General features: G+C 31.0%; 1 protein-coding gene across 8 annotated transcripts in view; it reads left to right on the top strand.

The window, feature by feature from the left end:
* LOC129991030 (semaphorin-1A-like) overlaps positions 1 to 27,862 on the top strand; it is a 631,522-nt gene that overhangs the window by 378,843 nt on the left and 224,817 nt on the right. For all 8 annotated transcript variants that reach the window (XM_056098199.1, XM_056098198.1, XM_056098197.1 and 5 more), the window contains one exon: positions 20,157 to 20,253. In XM_056098199.1, the coding sequence (XP_055954174.1) occupies positions 20,157 to 20,253 (97 nt within the window). The remainder of the gene's footprint in view (positions 1 to 20,156; positions 20,254 to 27,862) is intronic.

Here is a 27,862-nt window from a genome sequence, read left to right on the forward strand (position 1 = left end):
GAAATAAAAAATGAGAATGGGAAACTCAACCTTTTCGAAATCCTCATAATGCAAGAATTCCATTCGATGGGGTAGAAGGTGTGGAAGGGACTTCCGGCCATCCCTTGTGCAAACGTTGGGCGTGCTTTCACCCTTAGCGATTGAGAAAGAGGGTGGTATGGGAATACTCTGAAATCCTCCGCCCCACCTTCTCTCTTCCTCTCCATCGGCACCTCCAGGTACACACACACACACACAGAGAAAGATGATTCAGCGTAAAGTCAACGTTACGAGTGATTTCGTCAACCCCCTCTTTCTTTGGTACACCCCCTTCTCAAATCCCTTTTTAATAACATCCGAGTGTCACCTCGTTGTGATAAGAAGGCCTCCCACTATTTTCTAGAAAGGGGGTGGGAGGGGTGCAGGAGGGTAAAAGTCAAGTATCCAGAGTTTTATTACTGAGGTGCTGGTGGTGTGGAACATCTTGGAAGTGATGTGTAATAAAAGAACTTCCTCTTTTCTGTGCTCGTGATTAGAACTAGTGGCTTAGGACGTCGGGGAGGAAGGAGGATTTGCAAGAGGCAGGAAAGAGAGATATGCCACGCAACGTACCAACGTGTCAAGTAGACAGCAAGGTTGGTTGTTGTGACAAGGCAATTTGTCTTGGCATCCTTTTTGAATTTGGGGCGTTTTTGCCTTACGGCAGTGCATGCGTGGAATGTTGTGGTGACGGTGTTCTTTTAATTGGTTTTGTATGGCAGAGATGTTTTATAGGTCTGTAGACCTAAGGGATTTGTGTTCGAAGCTTTCTCGGATGTGTGGTGAAATTTATTTTAGACTTCAATTCTTTATGGCTTTCTCTTTTTATTATAAAGTAAATATTTATTTGAAACATGTCCCCTCCCTAGACTGTTCCAGTTTAAAGATCCCCAGTTTTGGATATTTCTGATTGTTTGATTAATAGAAGAGATTTATTATTATCTTACTGTTGAATATCTATGTACAGAATTCTTTTCATCAAAGATGTTTAGATTTTTAAAAAAATTATTATTATTATTTTGTATGTTTCATTAAAAAAAGAAGGATGGTTTTTCCCTGTATGGAGTACTGGTATTTGATTAACTTATCAAATACTAAGTACTCCACATAGTGGATTTTTTTAATAACTCGAGATTGTTCACCACAATGTACAGTTTCAGTTAGTTAAATTTAACATATCTCAAATTGTTTAATTTTTTTTTATTGAGAAAAGTAAATTTGCACTCTCACCTATTCTGTATGCAATAAATATGAACAATGATGCCTACTGTTAAAAAAATAACATCTTATTATTAATATACTCAGACTGAATTTAGAAACGTTTAATCTTTACCTATAATGCTTATCCCTTACAACGAGATTTCATATCCAGTGGCGTTAACTGCTGAGGAAGGGGAGGGTATAGATGCTACGACATCGGTTTTAGGAAGCATTTGCCCTGATAACAAGGCATAAGTGCATGTATCTCACCTTTAATAGCAAATATAATGCTAGGTAAAAAAAAAATAATAATATGCCTAGGAAACCTTTATTCTTGTTTACAAATTCTTCTCCTTCTTGAAGCTGACTAGCTTGCTACCAGTGAACGATGCAGCATCGACATGATTTGTTGTGGCTGACTGCTGCCTTTATCATAATCTATTCATATCACTGACCAGTTCTCCAAATGGGCATCCTCTTCAAGTCTGTTGGGCTATAGATACAAGGTGGTCAATCTGTGATTTTCCTCTTCATCTTCTCCTACACCTTTCAACCTGTTTTACGAGAAACAGGCCACCATTTAGAGAAGATCACAAAATTCTCTATATTCCTTCAAGTATGCACTCCTTATTAACGAAAAATAATGCGAAAGATTTTACGAAAATGTTTCTTGTGCGCGTAACATATCTCCTTCAATATGTTGGAAATTCTGCAAGTTAATCTTGCATAAAGGTTTTGTTTCAGCATGACTTTTTAAATAGTATTGCTCGTTTATTGCTTTATGCAGTTTTTAGTTCTGAAAGCTATTCTTAGATTTATGCACAATATACCATATGCACAAAACATTTGTAATATAATTAATAATCATATTTTTAAAATCCCAGTTTGATATTTTGAACCGTTTTGTTTTAAAAGAAAGCATTAAATAAAATTTTTTCGGGTCTTTAAAATTTTGGTATGAATTTGAAGACTAAAAAAACAACTTTTTTTCTTTATCTAGTAACTGATGAAATTCCTTGATTTTCTTTTAGAAATGCCTTTAAGAGAAATATATATACTTTAAAATTAGGACATTTAGTTAGTTAATTCTTCTTTTCCAAAAGAAATAGATTAATATATTTATCTTTAAATTGTGTTTTTTCAAAGAAAAGTGCTGATTGCAGTAGTGGAAAATAAATAAACAAACAAAAGTTCCAATCTGCTGAATGTGCGATTTTTAATCTGGTGAGCTTCAGAAGATTTAGTTCGAAAACGAGAATTTGAACATATACTAAATTTTATTCTTGTTCCTTTAAGTTTTCCGCTCTCCTTATTCTTTTCTCACTTCCCTTCAGTTCTATCTCTTCCCTCCTCACTCTCCTCACATCCTTTTCTTCCTTCCCCTTTAAGATTCGAAATCTTTACAGTCGTCGACACCATTTTGATTTCTTTTTAGAAAGAAAGGAATTATACAGGCCCAAAACTGCCCTTTTGTCTGGACCCAAGTGGTAAAGGGAAAAGGAGAAATCCCTCTTCAAACAAAACCCAACACGGATGTAACGTATGGAAAAAAAAAAAGAAAAAAAAACTGACAGAAAAAAAAAATCTCGGAGATATTTTTGGGATCGTTGAATTTCGCGCCCCATAAAATTTCCCTTTATCTTTTTTTCTTCCTTCTTTTTGTGTTTCTCTTCTTCTTTCGGCTGCTTGCCAATGGTGTGACTGTGTGGTTGTGGTGGGGACTATTCTTTTGCCATTTTGCCGGCGACAAATTCTATTCTCTTGCGTCCATTGCGAATTGCCTCATAATGTTCTGTTTATACATCAGAGAGAGATCTGAATTCGTTTCCTAAATGCCAGAATTTTCGCTGAAATGTGGAATTTCTTTGCTCGCAGATATTCTTCAGTTTATCGCTCGAATTGTGTTATCAGTGCCTGCCAAAATTTAGAATTAAAAGTACTTTTGCGCCTCTGGGGGATGTCCTTATGTTCCTCTACAAGTGTAACAATTTTTGTTTTCTAACATGTGATTTGTAATGTGACTATGTTATTACAAACTTACTACCGAAGTTGTGAGAAAGCGCATATCAAACAGTTTGACAGATTTTATATTATTGTTTGAATGAATAATCAATCAGAAGATCTCTTTGATATCAAATTTGACATCGGAGCCGATTTTTCTCGATGCGAAGTCTTTTAAATAATCAATTAGGAAGAGATGATGTTTCATAAATCAAAATAATATTCAAAGAAAAAATATAGACACTCTCCTATTTTTAAGCCCTTCAATAGTGATATGAGAAAATAGCACTCATTTTTTAGAACAGACGAAAGAGAGAAAACAATTTCTTTCAGAATAAACGCTCTGAAATTAGCATTAGGTAAATACTAATGAAACTGTGAAAATCGATAGCATTTGTGAATCCTCTTACGTAAAGATAATCAGTCACAATATTTTTACATGTCGAAAATCTCTTGGATAATCGAAAATTAATTAATGCTTTCAAAATTGCACGCTCAATAATCAATAAAAAGAGTTTGTTGCGAGGTTATTGCGTATAGTTCTGAATTTATTTTTATAATTTCAAATAAATTTTTGGAGAATTTTGCATAAGTAGAATAATGCATAAATATTGACTTCTTTCATATTTTTACTGTAGTATGGCCCTAGAGTTTGTATTACCAGTATTTACAAAATTAGAGAATTCAAAGCTGATATTTCCTCCTTAAGATTTTATAATACCGTTGCTTGATTGAATGTTTCAAATTCGTTTTCCTAGCGTGCGATTTGTATATGTTTAAATTGTAATTAAAAAAAATTCAAAAAATGGTATAGAATTATATTTAATGTTGTTTTATTCAATAAATATATCGATGAAATAAAATTACGAAATCTTATCTATCTTTATTCATTTCCTGGTTGTGTGTGTCATCTTGAGAATACTATTCTCGATGCACTTCCCACGATAGGATCCGTGATTGCATTAAAATATAGAAATTGAAGGTTTCATAATCAGTTTCTTGAATTTGCTTAGCTTAAAATGTTTGTTTGTTAAAGAGTTTTTACTAAATACGTCGAATAGATCAGGAGCATCGTATAAAAAAAATTAGATCTTTTCTTAACAGTTCATTTCTTGACTGAAACAGCACGAAATATAATTATCTACATTAAAAAAAAATTCAAACTGTAAATGTATATCTATCTTTAATAATTTATTGATCATTTGTTAGGATCCTATTATAATTGACATTCTTTATCAATATTATGATACAGAATCATAATCATCAGCTGTATTACATTCATAATACTAGCATATTATACATTGATGAAATATAATCTTATTGCCTAATATAAACATTTATAATAGCATAGTGTCAGTCAATCCGTATTCCCATGCCAATTATATCAATTTCTTGCGCAACAAGAAAGCAAACAATCTTTATGCACTTAAGATTTATTTCTATTAAACCTCGTTAAGAGATTGAGTAAACTATCACGGAATCTATTAAATGCATAATACCAATGTAAACAGTCTTTATGTACATTGATTTATCTCATCGTTAAGAAATAGTACAAACTTTAACTACCATAAGAGAGAACTGTTGCCTCTATATCTTACTACACAGAGCCAAGCAATGCAAACCGACATTAGTCGAATCCGAAGAATGGCAGCCAACAAAAGCATAACTCCTCCAAGCTCAGAAATAAAATGTCTCTTCTCCGAGGAACTTCCAATAATGCATTCTTTTGTACCTAAAAACATTTGCTTTTACGCTGAGGAATAGGCGAATGCCAATGGAGTCATTTATCATGTCTGCGACAGGGGATGCAGCGTACGTGGAAGACAAATGTTTGCTGATAGATACATCTATGCCTTTACATGGCATTGCATTACCTGACCCACCGTTCGGATTTGCTTTTTTTTCCCCGGATTTTTCTTTCCCTTCAAAAAGTAAGTCAGGTTACTCTGCTTAATGTTTTCCGTAGGGTAGATATACTTCTTTTGTGCAGCCTGTTGACTAAGCACGATTTCGGTAGGATTTAGTGTTGGTTCGCGTGCTTTGAGGGGGAGGGTTTATGAATTGGATGTTATTTTTGCTTCGATTTGAGGAGGAGGGAGTTTGACAAAAGAACTGCCTGGGTCTTTTTTTTTAATGAGTTTCTCTTTATGGATATTTCGTATTTTGAAATTCGTTGGATTTTGTCTCATATTTCGTTTAAATAACGTTGGAAGTGTATGGATGTTTTAGATTGAGTGATGTAAATTATTGTAAAGGTTTATTATAGGGTGCTTGTAAGTATTTAACTTTTTGTACATTAAATATACAAAGTAGGGATGATTGTAATTTGTTGAAAAAATCTTGCTAGATATTTTGATGAATTTTCACGTTTCAGACCTCTTTCAATCTGAAAAACACGTTTTGGAATTATATCTGTTTGTCTATCCATGAAACTTTGAGCAAAATGAATAAAATTTGGTGCATGATCTGTATTCCAGATTTGTATATTTGGGTCAGGTTGATAGATTACGAGTGAACAAAAGGACAACAAAACATAAAAATTTAGATAGATAGAATTTGGTACACAGGCTTAACTTTTAAAGTGTAGATTTTTTTAACCAAATCTATCAGAGATTAGAACTTTTGTCGGTCTGTATTTTCACAAGTATGTATACGCCGTAACTCAAAAGTGCAGTGATTTAACACATTGACTGCCGCATGAGGCGCCAGTGCGTTACAGATAATACGTAATTGTACCAAACCATCTATGTTATTAGATGACCCCTTCTCTACTACAGTCAGGAGATAGCAAAGAAGGGGTCATCTAACTAGATAGAGGACCCGGATATTGGGTGTCAGTCGTGGCAGCGAAAGTGTTAAATATACGAAATTTTGTATGTGATTGTGTGACTACATTTGTTGTTTTATATCAAATTTTGGCTTCAATTGATCGGAAAAAAATATACATCCAGAATACACATTCGATGCTGTGGTGCTTATGTATTAACCCTGTTCTAGCGATTAAGAGCTAAAGATCGCATGTTAATAGGCTCTTTCATAATAGTTGTTTGCGTGAGGCAGGCACATATTAATACACGACTACATGTATTTTAGAATTTTCGGAGAGTCTGCTTTTTTAATAAAGCTTACAATTTAAAAAAAAAAGAGATTTTTTTAAGTTATATCAATTTTATTTTGATGCAATATTAATAGGTTTTTAAAATTTAACTTTGAACACTATTTATAACAGTGCTTTTAATCTATACTTATAATAAAGCTCAATGTGTGTGTGTGTGTTGGCGCTCTACAGGCCAGACCGTTTGACATACAGCTACCAAATTTGGTACATGTATACCTTGGAGGTTGGGAATGTGCACCTGGGGTTTCTTTTTTCGAATTTTTAATTAGAATTTTAATTATTAATTAAAAACTAACTTTACCGCCAAAAAAATCTTCCATTTTCCCCACCGCCAACTTTTCCGCCAAAAAAATCTTCCATTATCCCCAGCGCCAAACGAGAAAGGCTTCAGTTTTTTTTTCTCCCAACAGTAATGAGGCTAGGGTTAAAATTTTTCGGCGGATTATTTCAATCGGTTCTGTTTATTTTCTTAGTGTTTGATGCATTTAAAATTAAACATTGTTAATGAATCAATCATTCAGATTCATTCTGAAGTACTTTTGAATTAAAATAAAACAGAATAAAGGAAATTAAAAATGTCTAATCCGCATAGCGTTACCCCAACTGGCGTAGAAAAAATCACGTATTTGCGTTACGTAACCGGCGAAGAAAATTTACGCATGCGCATTCTGTTCTGATTGTTGCCATGACAACGTTATCAATGGATGATTTAAATTATTTTTGGGTTAGTTGCATGCTTTTGTAAGTAAATTGTATTTATGTTAGTTATATATTTTTTGTATATGCTTATAGTTTTAAGTACATTTTTTTTTAAGTAGTTTTTTTAAAACCTGTTTTCAACCGTTTATTTTAAACGATTCGTTTTATTTTCTTAGTGTTTGATGCATTTAAATTTAAACATTGTTAATGAATCGATCTGCTCATAATGAATCTAAGAAAATTTTGTTGACCAACTCTTGAGATATTACATAAATTTAAAAAGATATTCTTTAGTGCCCATAAAGTTTAAACGCTGAGTGACTCTATTTTCAGTAATCAGATTATAAAAAAATGCTTTGTTTCAGTAAAAAATATTATTATATTAATTGAAGATAAATTCTACCGTTTTCAACCGTTTATTTTAAACGATTCGTTTTATTTTCTTAGTGTTTGATGCATTTAAATTTAAACATTGTTAATTAATCGATCTGCTCATAATGAATCTAAGAAAATTTTGTTGACCAACTCTTGAGATATTACATAAAGTTAAAAAGATATTCTTTAGTGCCCATAAAGTTTAAACGCTGAGTGACTCTATTTTCAGTAATCAGATTATAAAAAAATGCTTTGTTTCAGTAAAAAATATTATTATATTAATTGAAGATAAATTCTTTCCACTTTAATTTAAAGCATAAATTCTACGGGTGCTAACAGAAAATGAGAGAGATACATATTACGTTATGACTGAAGGCCTTTATAATATTATGAATGAATTATATGATAATCAAAATTTGAAGTTTTAAAATATTTTGATGAAGAAGCTATTAAAGTAGAAATTGCATAAAATATTTAATTATTAAAATTTTAACGAACATTAAGATTGGCGAACCGGCTGGTCGCCAAAGGCGGCTAGTTATATTAATAAAATTCGGAAAACATTTATTGTTTCATCAGATCTTTCCTTCAATTTGCCTTTACCTTTGTTAAAGTGGTAATTAAAAAAAATGCCTTCTTTGAACATCAAGTCCAGATTTTTCAGCAGAATTGTTTTTTCTTTAAATAACAAAATAATATTTTTACGTATGAATTACATTACGTATGAATCTTTAAGTCAGAAAGCAGCGGTTGATACAATTAAGAAAATAATGAATTGAAAACATCATGCTTTGACGTTCCGAATTTTTTAAAAAATTCTATTCATTTTGTTTTGTTTAATTTAATTACAGTTTCGTCCTGTTTTGAACCGTGTTTAGACAACGAGGATGAGACGTGAGCAAGCACTTGCCTTTTATCTTGGTAGATGTAATGTGTGCGAAGATGGTAACAGCAAATTTTACTTGGAATTGAGTCTTGATCCACGATTGTTCGATTTCGGAACCAAGATCATAAATTCACCTCGGCCCTTGTAAACATGTTAAAATAAGAAAAAAATAAAAAAAAAAAAAATTACATAATACATTTAAAATCCATATATATAATATGATCACGTGTGTGGTAAAGAAATCGGTCTTATTACTTATTATCGAATAGAAATAGCAAAGATAAAGAAACCATTGTACGAAAATTTCATACTATTTCATTGAGCGTTTTTATAGTTGGTCATAATTTAATGCTTCGCTTAGCTAGTTAATAGATCAATAAAATATTACTAGAATTGCTCGGAAAAGGGCTTCCAACGTCACCGAAACCTCCTTCCATTCAGTAAGAGGGAATAAAAATTCTATTGTTAATTCTATTAAATTTAATCCCTCATGCAATTAGATTCAATTATCGGCAAACAAGTAATCACTATGATATGCACCGTTAAAGCATGAAATCCGTTATTTCATACAATATATTTCATGAATTAAAGTGAAATTCTAAGAAATAAATGAACTATGCACTTTAATGATAACAAATACAAAATGTTAATTTACCAAAGCTGTAATTTGTTGTAGATTGATTCCATTCAATTTATATGTTTGCATAATACATAACAAAATAAAACTTTAATAAATGTATTTCGTATTAATAATATAGCAGCCAGATAGAATATTATTTAAAGCGAATAATCTGGTCGCCAAAGGCGGCTAGTATATTTAACAATTCCTTAAACCTTATTATTAATTTTTTTTCGAACATCAGTGTAAAATATAAAGAAAAGTTTGAAGACTCTTCTGATTCAATTAGAGAATAGGCTGATTCAATCAGTTGAATCGACTCAATTAGAATCATCTAAATCAGCTTAATTTATTTTAAAGTTTAACAATTTAACCTTTAAAAATGGCGTCAAAAACAAAAGGAAAAAAAAAACATTTCCCTCTTGACATCGGATCTTTTTCGAAAATGATGTGAAATAATCGTTGTATTATTTACCTTTTTTTTTTTTTGACGGGAAAGTATTTTGGAATTGAAGGGGTGGGTGGAATTCAGAAAACTCCCGTTTCGTCTTGATTTGATTTCTTCGATGTTTAAACTGTTCCTTATCCCTTTTCTTCTGCGAAAATCTTCACCTTTGGCGCTTCGCTTTTGTAATTAAATTTGACTCTGTAAAAAGCTCAATCCTTTGTAGTTGTTTCTTTTTTTTTCTTTGGTAGATGCATTAAGGAAGAAAACACGGGCTTTTAGCTTTAAATGTAGCAGAGATCTGATCCTAGACTATAAATTTCTTTTGTGTTTTTAACGCCACTTTTCCCCCGTATTCGTTTTTAACGAATTCTTCAACGGTTATCCTCACACTTTTTTTTCGCCTTTTATGTGTATGAACTCTCTATTTCCATATTAATATTCTTTATAAGTTGCTCACGTTTCTCATAAAATTTTTAATGTATAAATTGTTAGGCATTTGCTTTCGATAAAGCATGAAATTATTATTTTTATTTTCGTGCATAGGAAGCATGCAAAGGGAAAGTATTGTAATAATCAAAATATTCCAGCTCGAGATTTCGACGAATATTTCTACTACTTTCGGACTTTTTTTTAGACGCATTTTTGGAATTATATCTGTCTCTGAACATGATAATTGAAAAACATGTTGAACTAAACCTATACAATTTAGTATTTGGTCTTACCAAAAAATGAGTAGATTTCTTTCAGATTTTTTTTTATTAAATCGGCTCAAAAGTAATCTCTGTCCTGCTGTCTGTATACAAGTTAACACGACAGAACGAAAAGAGTAAAATAAACAATATTTTTTACACAAACTTAATGTCTAAAATTAAATCTGTATCCAAATACGTGAAGCTATTGTCAAAACGCAAATTCAATTTTCTGATACTTGTGTGTTAAGCACATCTCAGTGATTAATCGCCATAGCCATGCTGAAGCAATCCATGGTCAGTTTCTCCTTTCTAATATACTCTACCATGATAAAACTATCTTTTCTTCCATTTGCATTATATAATGGATTTAATTCATATGGGTTGGGGCAGTTTTTGTATATCAGAAAATTTTTAATTACTAATGCCTTCTCTTTTAATGCGCTAATATTAAGATTATACTTTCTTCAAAAGCTGTTTTTTTGAATTACTTAATATGTATTTAATTCATATTAACTAGTACTTTCTGGGTACTTAATATTTAGCTCTATATTATTATGTCAAAAATGCTTTTCACCCTCTGTTTCATATTTTCATAACCTAAATCCCCTGCACATGCTAATAGCCATGGTTATGTGCTATCATTTCACCGCATCTTTTACTCTATCTATCATTTACCTATTTCGCTTAAATATCAATGAATACCACATTCTCATTTGGACCAGCACGAGGCTTTCATTTAACAATTCTTCAAATTGGATTATGCTGAATGATCGTACTCTCTACAGCTAATTCTTCCTGTATCAATATGAATGTTATATTTGCTTTTGGAATCATGTTTTCGATTTATATAATGTGACAATATGCATATATTATTCAGGTAAAAATGACAGTACATTTTTCAGCAACTGCCCATAACGGACATTATTTTGTCAAAACAACACTTCCCTCTGTTTGAACTGCATGATGGATTTATCTCGCATCTTTTTGCATGCCACATACAGTAGCCATGGTCACCTCTTCACTCCCATAACTTTTACCTGAAGCCGCTGAAGCATTCGACGCTTTGATAGGGCAAAACCCCGCACACCTATGTCAGCACTCACCTGAGCGATTGGAACCGTTTAATCATTTCCGTTAACTGACAGCAGCTTGAAAAACGACCCAAACTGCATTATGTTCATTAAAACTGCCAGAAAAATCCAATCAATTATTCTTCCTTCCAATCTAATTCCAGATGTATTAAACTCCCCCATCTCCAGCCCTGGGGGTCATTATAATTTACTCTGGACTTGCGTACCTGCATGCTAATTAAGCTGCCCATTGGTCCGGCTGCGATGTCCCTGAGAGTGGAGATGTAATGGGTTACGGCCTCTTTGCTGTATGTCCTCCGCTACAGGAGTGAGTACTAATGAAACATCTCAACCCCCCTCAACTGCTGAATTTTGACTCGTGTTGAATTGTAATGACTTCTGTACAATTCCCTCAATGAGTAATAATGCAGAGAAAAGATTGGGATTAGCTACACTTTTTACCTACCTTCATTAATAGCTAATGATATTCTCACGGGTTGGACACGAATATAATTAGGGAGGGAAGTGAAATAATGCATGCTTAAATTGTGTTGAAGCTCGGCGTGCGATTGTGAGAGATAGGATGATTTTTCACGTAGTTTTGTTTTGAAACCTAGCATTTCTCTTGTAGGGTTTGGTATCTGCTGCGATGAATTAAACTTTAGGTTACTATATCTCTCACAATGACAAGGCTCCTGTGAAAAATACATAACCAAATTTGGACAGATCACCTATATCCGTTCTTCCTTCTTCTTTTTTTTCATGAATTAGTTATGGCTCGAATTATTACGATTTCATTTTACAATCACCGAATTTATTTATATGAATAAAATGTCAGTCGAATTAGGATTTTCGTCATTTCTAATATACCTCTTTCAATGCTTATCGTTTGTGAATTAAAACAATTTTATATTTCTTGCTCGATCGTATAAGGTGACTTTCTAGAAGTCATACATTGACTTCCAGAAAATCATCATTTTTTTTAAAGAAATTTTTTAGGTTTTATATTTCGAGTAAACAATAGTATTCATCTATTAAAATTTTATTTTGCAATTACTGGATCTAATTTATATGAATAAAATATAAGAGAAATTTGCATTTTTCCGTTTAAATCTTCCTTTCCTTGTTTCTATCTCTCGTAGCAATTTTTGTAATTTGTCTTTAATTCTTCAGAGGTCAATTGCTTCGCATTGAAATCATTTTTATTGCTCTGTGTAGCCTTATTTTAGTCAAAATCTTTGGTTTGCTTAACGCCATTGTAAAGCGTGCTGTTAACTGATAATAATTTTTTACATTAATATTATCTGGTCCTCACTGTAAGTTTAAATATTTAATATCCAGTAGAATTTTGTAATTATTTCCCAGTAAAATTAGTAATTGGCTTAAAGATTGTAGAAAATGAAAAAAAATTATAAATCGCCATCGAAGGGCATTTTTAATTTAAAGATAAATAATGAAAATGTATTAAAATCTCTAATGCATATCAAACTTTCTCTTTTTATCTCAGTAGCTCAAACTTACATTGAATTATGAATAATCGTATAAAGCTCATATCTAAATCTAATAATTGTATTCGTAAATATTATATCGAATATTTAATCGAACCAAAAAATATTTTTCCTTTATTTTTTCATTCTTTAATACACTGGATGGAATTATATGGTTTTGTTTTAAAGAGAAAAAAATTAGAAATTCTGAAATTTAATGTGAAGGATAGCTTTTCTGAATTTTTTTGTGATGTAATATACCCCTTTTTATTTTTACTGTCAAACGATTAATAGATTAAACTCAAATGATTAATGAATTATAGATTATCATAATTAGTTTAACCAAATTATGAGTTATTTAATAAACGTCTAAATAACTGCATTTCAAACGTTTGCTTTTTTTTAGAGCCTATATTTTCGGGCAGGAAATATTTCTAAAATGGGCATACAAAGTGTAGTTTAAAAAAGAGCAAATGTAATTTCTTTATTAGATGGTAAAAGCTTCCTTCGAATAAGTGGACCTTTTTGGCAAGAGATATCTTAAAAGAATAAATCACGAAAGCAAAGAAAGCGCTACACTCATTTTCTGTAAAATTTCTCTGCCTTTAATTGCTTTAAGTAGCTTTTTGTATAATTATTTTCTACATTTTTCTTTTCACTGAAAAGCAGTATAAACATTTGTTCTAGTAGAATATCAGATAATTAATCATTGCCTCCATTATTATTCGAAGAAAAAAAATTAGTACTATCTGCCAAACGACTATCTTTTGAATTTTTAGCATTAATGTTCCAGAATTAATATCATGAAAATAAAAATTTCAATGAAAAATGGTCTCGGTTTAGTTAACAAACTGAACAAAAGAATGAAATCTTTTTTTTTTCCCCCCGAGCTTATAAACCATATCATTGTTTACATTTTAATATAATGTCATTTGCAAACTCCAAGCTATATTATACGCGCATATTGTAAAATTAACATTATCATTAACATTAAGGTTTTATTGTTCGTGAAGTAGTTAATGAAAGTAATTTAATTGTGCTTCAATCTTTATTTCCCGAACTGATTTTTTTTTCCTTTTTAATTTTATTTTTATTAAGTAGGAATTTTTATTTTCATTTGCACAGGGAAAAGAAATGCATTTACTGATTAATTTTATACAGTTTTTATTGTTTTAGTGGTTTGATACTAATTAACTCTTTATAAAATCATTATTTTTCACGAATGTTGAATTTGAATATTTATAGAGAGTTATTTGGTATTTTAATTTTTATCCAATGCTGGTGATATTGGTATTAAATGTTTTATCATATACAGAATATCCAATCTAATCGCGGTCTGTTAACTTATTTTTAAACTGTTAGAGGTAGGAATATAATTTTATTGAAAAAATGATTTAAAATTTCATATTTTATGCTATTTCATTAAATAAATGCACTATTGAAAAAAAAATTAGAGATTCTTAATTTTTATTCAGTTCTTCAAATTGATTAGTCAGATTTTGCAAAATATTTTTGACTTCTAGCAGTTTAAGCAAAAAAAGTTCCACTCTTATGAGAATTTTTTTTTCCCTCAAGGGGATTGCCAAAAATATGGAGATTTAGCGAAAGGTCAAGTTCGAATCTTTTTGAGTAGTATGGAACTCTTCTATTCGTCTACGATATTATTATATTGGTATTCAATATTTTTCCATACCTAGGATGTCATCGTGGTCAGGTAACTTAAATGTTGAAGATAGGCATATAATTTTATTGGGAAAATACTAGTAAATGATGTAAATAGGCATATTTTATGCTATTTCATTAAATAAATGCACTATTGAAAAAAAAATTAGAGATTCTTAATTTTTATTCAGTTCTTCAAATTGATTAGTCAGATTTAGTAAAATATTCTTGTATATTTTAGTATTTTAAACAAAGTTCTCTCTTATGCTAAAAATTGTTTTTTTTTTCCTCTCAAAAGGGGGAGACGGGAGGGGGGTATAAAAATGTGGAGATTTGTAGATAAGCCAAGTACAAATCTTTTTGAATATTATGGAATTCTTCGATTCCACTTCGTATAAATGAACAACGGCAACGTCGTGATGTTTCGGTGTTCCGCGATGTGACAAAGTGGTCACGAGCACCTTCGCATCATAATTTGGAATAGTTATTATAATTTTTAAGTTTCGATTAAAAGATTAAAATGATTAAAATGAATTGAAACTAGTTTGGACGAGAGCATAATGCTCTAATGTCATGAAATTTGGTTGAATTGTTAGATTAATATTTTTATGATATAATTATTTATATAAAATAATATTTTGATTATTTATGGAGGAAAGAGAACTTTAATGAAACGCTTTTACTATGGAGATTGATTTAACTATTTTGATTAGCTATTTTTGAAAAAAAAAATCTGGAAATTTTACGCGTGTTGCTCATCTTAACTATCTAAGGTCGAAACAGGAATAATTTTAATCTACCAGATTGATAACAGAGTTAATAAATTCTCAGTCTTTATACAGACGGAAAATTAACGTAAGAGTTGTAGATTGCTGCCCTAGATCTTTTCTTAGAGCTGTGCACAGCCGGATAATATGCTGGCATTTGACGTAACTCGTTACGTATCTGGGGTAATTTTTCGAATAACATAAAATGAAATAGCATAAAATTTTCGAATAATAAATGAACAAGTAAAACCGCTAACCTTTCCCATTTTAATATTTTCTTAAATGATTCATCCTCGGAACATTTAAATAATTATATCTCTTTCTGAATAATTTTTAAAATTCAAAATTCTTATCTGAAATTATAGCTCCAGCATACAAAGCTGGTAATCCTTTGTCAGAAGACATACGACTTCCTCTCCTAGAAACAATTAAAACATCTCTATAAGGATTATCACAGCATGCGTGGCCAGCTTTTAAAGTAAAACAAGAAAGACAAGGCTGGTTTCGAAGTACCTGTCTCTCCTGATAAGAGGTGACAGCAGCATTTAGCTGATGACTGAAGAGGATCCAGGTGTTCCTCGGCTGCCTCGGGCACTTCCATTCCAAGGTCGCGGTGATCTTATCCCAATAAACTAACTTCCAGCGCCATTTGTTATGAAGTTGTGACCGTGTTGAGAGAAATCGTTGAGAGCCCTAATTTATGGAGCTATCAAAAGAAACATTGGATTTTCTTCGGTTGGTAAGAAAGAAAAATTGAGTTCAATGAAAACATTAAAGGCCGAAGCTAAAGTAAAAATTTTAAGCGTAAGATAAAAGCGAAGATAGCAGAAACAAATTGTTCTAATTTGTTTTAAAATATTTAAGCTGCTAATGCTGATTCATTTGAAGTGTGGAATAACTTATTATCGATTTTGAAGACAATTTACTTTTTCTTAAGGGAACTTAAAATAATTTGAAGAGAAGGGTTAGAAGCTAAATGTTTTCTGCTTGTATTGAGAACATTATTCTGGAGAAAAGAATTTATTTTATTTTTTTTATTGTTAAAGTTGTAGTTAAGTCTTAAAAAGCACGACTCATTTAAAAGTATGTTGAAAAATAATTGCTATGTTTTTGTTATAAATTAAAAATTCGTCGAACATATTTTTACTTAAAAAGTAGAGGTCGTTTCATTAAGACCATGAGACATTCTTTTTTTAAAATAGAAATTTATAGTGACGTTACTGTTATAGAAATCTGTAATAATCTTGAAGGGACCAATGATTGTATCGATTATGATAAAGGACGATTACCTTGATTGTGAGTTGTTCCTTTTCTAATCAAACTTCTGAGATTCATTCATATTAATAACTTATTTGAGGAGTACAAACACAACATTTAAATTTTATATATGACACTTAAATGTACACGAAATATGACGCACCAAAAATTAGCGTTTTTATCCTGTAAGTTAATGATGTGTTTAGCACTAAAATTGGCACCATTGGATTTTTAATAAAAAAAAGCTAGAAATAACTAAAAAATTTTATTTTTCCTACTCTTTATTTTTATTTATCGTTAAAATGTGTATAAACGATAATCGTATGTTAAATTTCGATCCCTTTATCTCTATATTTTTTACTTGTGAAAAGAATATAAATTTTCTATTACTTTTCGGGATAAAAAGAAAGCCCCAGACGACTTCTACTATAATTTTTCCACCGATGCCATCATTTTTTTTTTTTTGCTTGAGATCCAAAAATAATGATAATAAATAATAAGAAAAACAAGAAACTATTTGAAAACTTCTGGGAAAAGCAATAAGAAATGGTCTTATCGCGTTTTCTGCACTTCATCGAAGATAAGCAGCATTGCAAAGCTGTGGTACTAGATGGAATCCTAGGGTCTTTTAAATGTTTGCACCTGCTACTACAGGTTCAGAAGTTAAGAATTCTGCTACCATTGGATAGATCCATCCGTGTTGGGAAAAAAAAGGGGGGGGGGATGTGCAGTGGCCTTAAAAGCTTCTTTACTATCTCTGCAGTCGGGCTACTTACTTTGATGAGCCTTCTTCGATTCTGCCATCCTTCCCACTCCCCCTTGTAGGAGGGAGGACTGCTCAAAATAAAAAGTTTTGATTCATCCCTCCATTTCTCGTTTTGTCACTCTCCCTTATACACGTCATCAAGGGGGTCACGTACCAGTAAGCTAGGAAAACGAAAAAAAGCAGGAGATTTCACTTTTTAAGAATGCTGCGGTCAGAATGTTGTGACAGCTAAAAGACAGAAGAAAGACAGCCATCGTATAGGATATCGATGTTATCCGAGATTTTTTTTTTCTTTCGGATATACTTTTCTTTTTTGTTCATTTTTTACCTTTCATTTTATTATTCTTATAGATGTACTAGTAGAGGTTTTTTATTTCATTTTTCAGGAGCCTTATTTTTTTTTGTCACGGGTCACTAAATATTCTCGACTCGTTTCGACGTCGTATTGTTGGAAAAGATTTAGTTTGACATCTGTGTAATGCCCCGTGCGTCAGATTGTGTAGCAATTCCTAGTGAAAAATATATCTTTGTTTTTGTTTATTGCGTGTTTCTCTGCCTCTCTCTCTTTTCTGTTGGGAAGATTATGTTTATTGCATGCATGGATATAAACTTACTGACGTCATTTCATTCATAAAACATTTAATGTACCACTTTTTGTTTGATTGAAAATCAGCTTGTAAATTGGTATGATTTACATTGTGAAATTGATTATCATATCTTCCAAAACTATTATTTCAGAAACAAAAACTGCTTTTACATTATCATAAAATTCAAAATATGAATTTGTAATTGCATCATTTTTTTTCTGTATAGTTTTTCTGTATTGTTAATAAGGTTTTTAAATACAATACAAAATCTAAAACTTTGATCAACTGATAAGTCGAAGTTAATTTTTATTGTCTTATGCTGCTTTCAAAACAAGCTTTTAAACAAAGTAAAAATTCTAGTTTTCGGTTTATTTACTACTAGCCGCCTTTGGCGACCAGCCGGTTCGCCAATCTTAATGTTCGTTAAAATTTTAATAATTAAATATTTTATGCAATTTCTACTTTAATAGCTTCTTCATCAAAATATTTTAAAACTTCAAATTTTGATTATCATATAATTCCTTCATAATATTATAAAGGCCTTAAGTCATAACGTAATATGTATCTCTCTCATTTTCTGTTAGCACCCGTAGAATTTATGCTTTAAATTAAAGTGGAAAGAATTTATCTTCAATTAATATAATAATATTTTTTACTGAAACAAAACATTTTTTTATAATCTGATTACTGAAAATAGAGTCAGTCAGCGTTTAAACTTTATGGGCGCTAAAGAATATCTTTTTAAATTTATGTAATATCTCAAGAGTTGGTCAATAAAATTTTCTTAGATTCATTATGAGCAGATCGATTAATTAACAATGTTTAAATTTAAATGCATCAAACACTAAGAAAATAAAACGAATCGTTTAAAATAAACGGTTGAAAACGGTAGAATTTATGCTTTAAATTAAAGTGGAAAGAATTTATCTTCAATTAATATAATAATATTTTTTACTGAAACAAAGCATTTTTTTATAATCTGATTACTGAAAATAGAGTCACTCAGCGTTTAAACTTTATGGGCACTAAAGAATATCTTTTTTAATTTATGTAATATCTCAAGAGTTGGTCAACAAAATTTTCTTAGATTCATTATGAGCAGATCGATTCATTAACAATGTTTAAATTTAAATGCATCAAACACTAAGAAAATAAAACGAATAGTTTAAAATAAACGGTTGAAAACGGGTTTTAAAAAAACTACTTAAAAAACGATGTACTTAAAACTATAAGCATATACAAAAAATATATAACTAACATAAATACAATTTACTTACAAAAGCATGCAACTAACCCAAAAATAATTTAAATCATCCATTGATAACGTTGTCATGGCAACAATCAGAACAGAATGCGCATGCGTGAATTTTCTTCGCCGGTTACGTAACGCAAATACGTGATTTTTTTCTACGCCAGTTGGGGTAACGCTATGCGGATTAGAAATTTTTAATTTCCTTTATTCTGTTTTATTTTAATTCAAAAGTACTTCAGAATGAATCTGAATGATTGATTCATTAACAATGTTTAATTTTAAATGCATCAAACATTAAGAAAATAAACAGAACCGATTGAAATAATCCGCCGAAAAATTTTAACCCTAGCCTCATTACTGTTGGGAGAAAAAAAAAAAACCTGAGGCCTTTCTCGTTTGGCGCTGGGGATAATGGAAGATTTTTTTGGCGGAAAAGTTGGCGGTGGAGAAAATGGAAGATTTTTTTGGCGGGAAAGTTAGTTTTTAATTAATAATTAAAATTCTAATTAAATATTCGAAAAAAGAAACCCCAGGTGCACATTCCCAACCTCCAAGGTATACATGTACCAAATTTGGTAGCTGTATGTCAAATGGTCTGGCCTGTAGAGCGCCAACACACACACACACACACACACACACACACATTGAGCTTTATTATAAGTATAGATGACTGCGCTATTTCATAAATAAATAAATATATAAACCTACCGGTCAAGAGCTTCTATTATTGTTTTTAATATTTTGATGAAAGTCAAATCAACCATCACATGCTTCTGTCATGCTGAAAAAAAAAGTGCTTTCTTTGGACATTAACTATAAAATAAGAATTTTCACTTCAAGTTTTTATTTCGTAGTATATCCTCTTTTTAATTTGCACTCACTGTAATTAGTAGCGCATTGATTCAATTAAATTCCATTTTAGTCGTAATAAATAGCAACATGTGAAGTTCTTCAAAAATGCATTCTATATTCATGATTTTATAATCTCAAAAGTCAATAATTTTGACGAACAAGCTGGTCACCAGTGACCACGTATTTTGAAAGTAAACACTGTTTGAATAGTTTGTACCCATTGCATAACATATAACTTATAAAACAATAGTGATACGTAATATTGGAATTTCCCGTATTTACGTAACTTCTTACAGTTGGGTTTAAATTTTAAGAAAATATATGTCTATTTCACTTATTTTGTATGTGCGTTTATTGTGTTTGAAAGTATGTTATTTATTTCTATATTTTTTTATTACAGAGGAATCAGATCTCCAACGCTTCATCGGCAATGAATCTTACAGTGATTATTTCAAACTACTTGAGCAAGATGCAGACTCTCTCTTAGTAGGAGCAAGGTACGTTCGTAGTAGATTTCTTTCAAATTTTACCTCTTCTGATATGGGAAAGAAAAAATGACAGAGATTCGAATCTTTAATGGTAGCATGATAATGTTTTAGAATAGATTCGTTTGCTACGTTCAGATACATTATATTAGCGTCCGGTTTTAAAGCAATACTAGGGCTATTTTGGGACGGACATCGTACTTTTGAATCTTAGTCAAATGACGAAGACGACACCTGAGCTGGCAACCCTTCCCCCTCCAAAATTCCACACCCACCAGCGGGAGGACATTTAGCACCGACGGATTTAACATGTTCCAGACCTGCTTCCATGATGACTCTTCGGTGAAATCGGGTCTCGAACCCGTAATTTTCCAATTCCGAAGCCGAGGCCTTAAAACCAGACCACTACGGCCCTCGTTTGCTACCATGTTTCAGATTAGCTGTTCGAATCTTCTTCCAATTGTTTTTTTTTTTGTCGACTTTTTATGTTTTATAATTAAACTAGGAGGCTTCAACTCTTCTCGTTTTCGCTCGCCATCTCTGATGTTGTTCTCGAATCATGTATGCCGCCATTACTATTTTTTTTAATGCTTAGGTACCACAAATTGATTACTCCGATCCACCGTAAGGCACACAGATAAAACTAAATGACCGGACCACCGCGGCAGCAATATTGGCGGAAACTGTGGTAGAGTTCTAAGGGCCATCTCCGGCCATGGTACAACCCTTCCCTTGGGATGTACGTCCCGTCATCAATGGAAAGTAGCCAATCTCCTATATTTTTGTACGCACCAGGGTAGAGAGAAACAACCACCTCATCCTCATTTTTCAGGTGCCCTCCACCCCCCTTCCCAGAGTGAGATATTGCTTACGTATTCAAACGATTGCTGGCCAGTAGATGAAAAATTTCCGTCACTCTTAAAATGTAAACAAACCGGAAAGCTATTCATTAGTGTTGCCACAAGTGGTGTGTCTAAAAATAGAATTAGTAAATTATATTGTTTTAAGCTTATTTGCTGTTAATTTGACGTTAAATGAAATTTTAATTTTCCTTTCTTGTTACCATTTTAACTTTAAGTGCAACATAAATGCTTACTGAGACGTGATAATAATTTTCAATAAATACTTCATACTGGCAAAACAAACCACAAATTTAGTGGATCAGATGACGCGCTATCTACCAATCACAAAGCGAATAAAACGCAATTTTCTCGAATTTATTTCCTGCATTTTAGAACTTCACAGAATTTTAAGAACGTTTGATCATGAATTCCAAATGCATTTCATTCCATAAAAACCGTTTCGATGAAATTTTTAAAAATAAATCTAATAAACTGAATGAATGTAAAGATCCACCTAAACAGAAAGATTTAAAAAGAAAAGTCAACTTATTTACATAAAATGGCATCAAGTAGCACTTAACCCACATTCGATTCTTTTTAACCTTCTCACATAAAACCTTGTTTGAAGTCCTTCGTTCTCAAGATCGACGATTATATCGATCCATTCTACCTCATCGCGCGACTTCGTCTAAGGCAGGGCTTCGCTACATTTGAGCGATTTAAACTTTTTAAACTTCCGCATCAGAATATAACCTTTCCGCTCTCTCTTATTTAATTTTTTTTAATATTTTTTATTTTATCCTTTTCAGAAAAAGTTCTTATCCAGCTAAACTTTCATTCAAAGTCTTAAGATTAAAGGAGAGGTTTGAAGAGAAAAAGAAAAAAGGTGAAGCAACCGAAAATCCGAACAGGGTACTGTCCAAACCACTTTAATTGAAACTCTTTCCGTGCACGATGCTGCTACGAATAAAAATAGAAAAAAAAAAGTCAAATCTTCCAACGGAACACAGCAGAGAAGAAATGAAGGAAAAAAATAAATAAAAAAAATAAAAAAAAGAGGTAGAATACGTTCGGAGGGGGGGGGCTAAAGAAGGGGTGCACTGAATCTTTTGAATCTGGCAGTCTCTCCTCTCGAGAACGATTTTTTAATTAAGCTACCTTTCTACCTAGGTACCCCCTTGTAGCTATTTTCTAAATGAAATAGCCGGCATTTCAGCACAGCGAATGCAGGCATCAATCACTGTATATCACGAGAGATCCAGCATGGAGGGTGGGAAGTGGCAGGTCTCGGCCCTCCCCCTTCTGAATCCCAACGGCCGGTAGTTTTGAATGAGTGAGTACACTAGTGGGTTATGGTTCTTTGTTATATAAAAGGGTGTGGTTGAGATCGAGCTTTAAATGAAAGTGATGTAAGTGTTTAGGAGTTCTTTTGGGGATGAAGTGGCGATTAATGGATACTTAAGAGAAGTAGCAAGTTCCTGTATTTGATGTGTGAGAAGTATATAAATGTTGTTAAAACTGGGACTCCATGTTAGGATGAGATTTGTCTGTTTGAAATTTGTTATAAATTTTTGAATTTCAATTAATATTCTTTATTCATTAAAAATAGAATTTCCTTTACTCGAATTTTATGTTAATGTACGCTTTATTAAATATCGTACAGTGATTAAAAAAAGATCTTTCAGCCTTTGAACTGCATATAAAAATCATTTGTATTATATTTATGCTTAGTTAAATAGGCCGATATTGTTCGACAAATTACCAATAGTCAGATAAAGAAAAATGACGTTGACTTTTATTGCTGTTAAATTTCTTTCTAGTTAAAATTAAGTAGTTTAATAATCACCTTCTAATAACATTATAAGGAAATATATAATAAGTGAGATGATTATTATTGAAATTGTTATTGTAATTGATAAAATGAATCTTCAACCACTTACTTTTCATCCATTCGGCTGTAAAATTTTTTGGCTTAATCTCCACTGCAGAACTGAACATTAATTGAAATTTAATTAGTTTAGCATGTTTCCCCAATTATCCGTTTTGGGTTATTTCAATTTAATTACCTAAAAAACATTTTCTTTATTGCCTGTTAAATTCATAATCCACATGTCTCCGATATATAAAGCGTTACATTTCTTAACTGCGACGATCATTATATCTTAAGTCTTGATCAAAGGTATTGAAAACCTCCCTTCACAGAAAAGACAAATTGTAAATGTTCTATATCGAGAAGTGTCGACTTACAGATCAAATTTGTGTCAAATTATTCTTCAAAACCAGATTCATCCACAACCAGAGTATTCTTCTCAATTCTGCCAATGTGATTGTTTCCTCGGATGAAGAATGTTTTTTAGGGTCAACCATTTTCAAATTCCTAAGAAGTGCAATACTGAAAAATGGACAATGGAAGGCTTCTAATATGCATCTACATATACATATAAAAGGCTTCAATGCGCATAATACACAGGATAATTATCTCTAAGAAGATGTCAAAAAATGCAGGTTCTATTTGTGTCTATTTTTCAGTATTAAAATAAGTTTTAGAACTTATTAAACACCGTAGTATATTCTTTAGTTTCAGCTACATCATTTGCGAATTCAAATATTTCAGTTTATGAAATTAGTTTTTATCGTTTTATCGAAAAAAATTTTCTTAATGAATTCCGCTTTACATAATTTCTATTTAAATGATTATAGATTCATATTTATATTAATTAAAAATAAATGAGAAACTTCACACATTCAATTATTTTAAATGATGGTCACAAACCATTTGAATGTTACTTAAAATCATTAAATTGTTAAAAAATAAGATTGAAAATGATATTAATTTTGTTTTATCTGTCATAACGATCGCTATGTCTGATTGGCACTATTGGTTAATAAAGTTTGTAGATAGTTTTCTCTCGCTTAATAGATACTATTTGAAGATATTACGATTCAAATGAGCTATCTGATGATATTTTAATTACTAAAAAAATGTCATCCTTTTTATAGAATAAGCAAACAATTAATAAGCCGTTTAATAAAATTGTAGTTGGAATCCTGTACTTGAACCACTGTTGCGTAAGGGCGAGAACTGTCATTTGTGTAACCTGGGTGTGTAGCTTACGTTTTTAGCGATGGGGCGTGTCTTCGCTAAAGAGGGGAAGTACGTTTCGGCAGTAAAAGAACCGGCTGTGTGCAGTGCAAACAAGCCTTGCACTGTAAACATCGGACCGTTTGTTCTGCCTCTTTGTCACGTAAAGTCTGAACATATCTCACGGAAGTGCTTGCAGTATTTTCTCTTATTTTCTTATTATACAATCTTTTTTCCATCTTCTTGTGGCATGGTGTAAAAGTTTGTATATTTTTATTTTCTCATGTCATAAGAGAATATGGGGTAGGACCGGTCTAAGAAAAGCGAGGCCCAAATGGAGATAATTTTGGGTCGACATTTTTATTTAATTTTTTAAAGCATTTTATGAGCTAAATAAATGTAAGAGAAAAAAAGGCCGGAATATTTTGTTCTCAACTTTTACGTATAATAGCACAATATGATGCATTTTAGGCTTTGCAATGTAATGAAGAAAAAGTTAATCTGTATTTTGGACATCTTCGTTTCTTCGGAATGGAACGGGGGGGGGGGGTCTAAAATTTCCTACAAATTTTTTGGCGCAAATGCTACATTCAAAATTTGAATTCTTAAGCTTCTTAGTTTTTGAGTTATGATGTTCTTATATCCTTTCGTACATAACCAGACAAACAATAAGCCTTCTGGTGGATTTTGTCTGAAATTTGATCCAAATCTTATAATGCTTATATATACATTATAAAACTGTATTTTAAATTTCATCTTTTTAGATTTTTTTCATTTTTGAGTTAGTATGTTCACATGGTTGCAAGTGGACAGACAGAAAGGTTTCTTTAAATTTGGATAAGAATCTATATTTTAGATAATAATTCTGTATACTAAATTTCATTCATCTAGCTGCTTATGTTTAGAAGTTATCGCGTTCATTTATATTTGAACAGACACAGTTTCTTTGAATGAACAGAATACGAAATTTAATAGAAATCTTCAAATTTGATCTACAGTTCATGTGCCAATTTCCATCCGTCTATCTCAAAGGTTTTCTAAGGTATCAAGTTCATACATAGGAAGACATAATTCCAAAAATGTAATTATCGCACTCGAGGTGGTCTGAACGTGAAAATCCTTCAAAACTTTGAATTCATTTTTTTCCCTTCTAATAATTACGATATTTCCTCTATATTTTATATATATGAAAGTAAAACTTGTATACTTCACTAAAACAGTACGTTTTCATCATCTGACTATATTAGAGTGCATTTTAAATTTGTTCATAATAGATATGGAGTTTTGTGTTGCTGAAATAAGAAACATTAATTTTTATTACCAAGGTTCCCAAATCTCATTACAACTCGTATATAATTCGTTAATACTAATAGTTTTATAATTACTGCTTTTTAAGTAGCTTTCCGATAAGCTTCTTTTAAGCAATCTAAATTTGTGAGCGACCCCTCCTACTCACTCCGAAGCGCTTAGAATTCCGATTTCGGCACAGTAGACACTTTTTTACACATAGTCTAATAGCGAATTCTTTCTCAAAGTTCCGTATCAGAGAGGTGACAAAACACTTCATATCCAAAAATTCATAAAAGTCAATGTCATGAATATGTAAATAAATAGCGCTCGGTCCCAGTGAGCCTGGATTGCTCACATCGGCCCAAGAATGTTACTCCGAAAGGTGGGGTATGGGGGGGGGCATCTAAACGATTTCAGTTATAAACAATCCTTCATTTTTCTCCGTTTGGTAATTTTTTTGGCACTTTACGACGCTGTTTAAACAACGATAGGATGCGGACAATGACATTTATTATGTGCTTTTGGACGAGCCAAAAAGGATTGATTTTTTTCCTTGGTTGAGTATTAAAAAATGTGCAGGGAGAAATGTTGGTCTTTTTTGCGTAAATTTTAGGTTCAATATATATAGTTTATAGAAATGTCTTCTTGATCGCTATTTCTTGTCAAAAAAGATAATTTATATAATTTATTTTAATGAATGCCAATCATATTTTGTGTATGTAATAAAATTATATGAGAATAAAATTATAATTATAAAATAAAATTATATGAGATGTAAAGAAAAAGTACTCTTTCGTATGCGACCGAATGCGAATGTGGATGATTTTTCTAATATTAATATTCATTTAATTAATTTTATTATTTTATTTATTTACTACGTTCTTTCTATATAAGAATTTATTTAATCAGGTACGTCTTCAATGGCAAAATAGTAATAATAATAATAATTTTTCAAAAATTTGATTAAAAAATAATAAATTAGAATTTTAGAAAATAATAGATTAGAATTTCGGACTAGTCCTAAACATCGTAACGTAAAGTTTTTACATAAAATATATAATTTATTTCACCATCTGTGTTTTTATTGTTATTTCGCTGTAGTATCTAAATTAAGTTCATTGTTTCATAAAATAATATGAAATAATCAAATTGAGAGTATAATTTTATTAAATTTTAATTGAAATCACAAGAAATTCATGAAAATTAATTCTCTTATTTGCAAATTTGATAGTATTTTTTATTAAATGTTATAGTCAATAGTGAACTCCACAATTTTACAGATCATCGAGAATCTCGAAAACGAATAAATAATGAAAATATGTTGCATCAGCCTTTGCATAGTCAAATTTTGAAGAAAAAAAAATTATTAAAATAAATCAAATAATTGCATAAAAATGAAGTTGGTATTACTGAAAAGTTTATAATTTGAATTTCAAAAGAATGTGAAAATAATTTTTGTGCTTTGATATATTCCGAAGTTTTTGAAGAAGAACGCTAAAAATTTATTTAATTTTTAATTAATTAAAATATAAATTAAAATTTTGAAAAAACTCTTTCATTATGATCAAAAAGGAATTCCTTAAGCTACAAATGAATGAACAATTTTTCATGCATAGAATAATAATAATTATAATATTTTTTTTTTTGTTTTATAAATCTACTTCAATAAATGAGTAACTTTTATAAACAATGCTTGTTTATATTGTTGCATGCAAATAGTCGTTTTATGACTATTTTCACATGCAACAATGTGAAAATAGTCATAAAGCGATGGATTTTGGAATAGGCATGACTATTTACACCCAAAATATTGAATATGTTTTAAGTCATACTTTTTAATAATTATAATGAATGAATACCTTTTCGAGAGGTAAAGTTCTTTAGTGAACTAAGAGCCTTAAAAATAATAAAAATAATAATTAAGAATTTTTTTTCTATTTTTAGTTTTTATTTAGAGCTAACCAAAAATAAATTAAAATTATAGATGATATTTTAACTTTACGCTAAATAAAAATTTCAGAAATTAGAGGCATGCTTTCGTTTTTTTTTTATTTGTAGTTAATTCAAAGAAATAATTGATTTAGCATTGTTTTAATAGGAAATTCAAAAGACAAGAATCGAATGATGAATTTTGAAATACTAAAATAATGAAAAATGTAAAAATTTTACTATATATTCAATGCCAATGTTATTTTTTGAAATTAACTAAACTCCAAAAAAAATATTTTTACTTCCCAACTTTTTTCCGATATTTATTTCATACATAAATGTATATAATACTTTGAATAAAAACTTCCTCTTAATATTTTTAGGGCAGGAAAAATGTGCAAGAGTTGAAGGAAGTGGGCGATATGAAAGAAAGTTATTCCCCGTGGGTCTCTTTTACGGATAGACGGTCGCAGTTACG

This window comes from Argiope bruennichi, chromosome 2 (assembly GCF_947563725.1).
Source record: "Argiope bruennichi chromosome 2, qqArgBrue1.1, whole genome shotgun sequence".
NCBI lineage: Eukaryota > Metazoa > Arthropoda > Arachnida > Araneae > Araneidae > Argiope > Argiope bruennichi.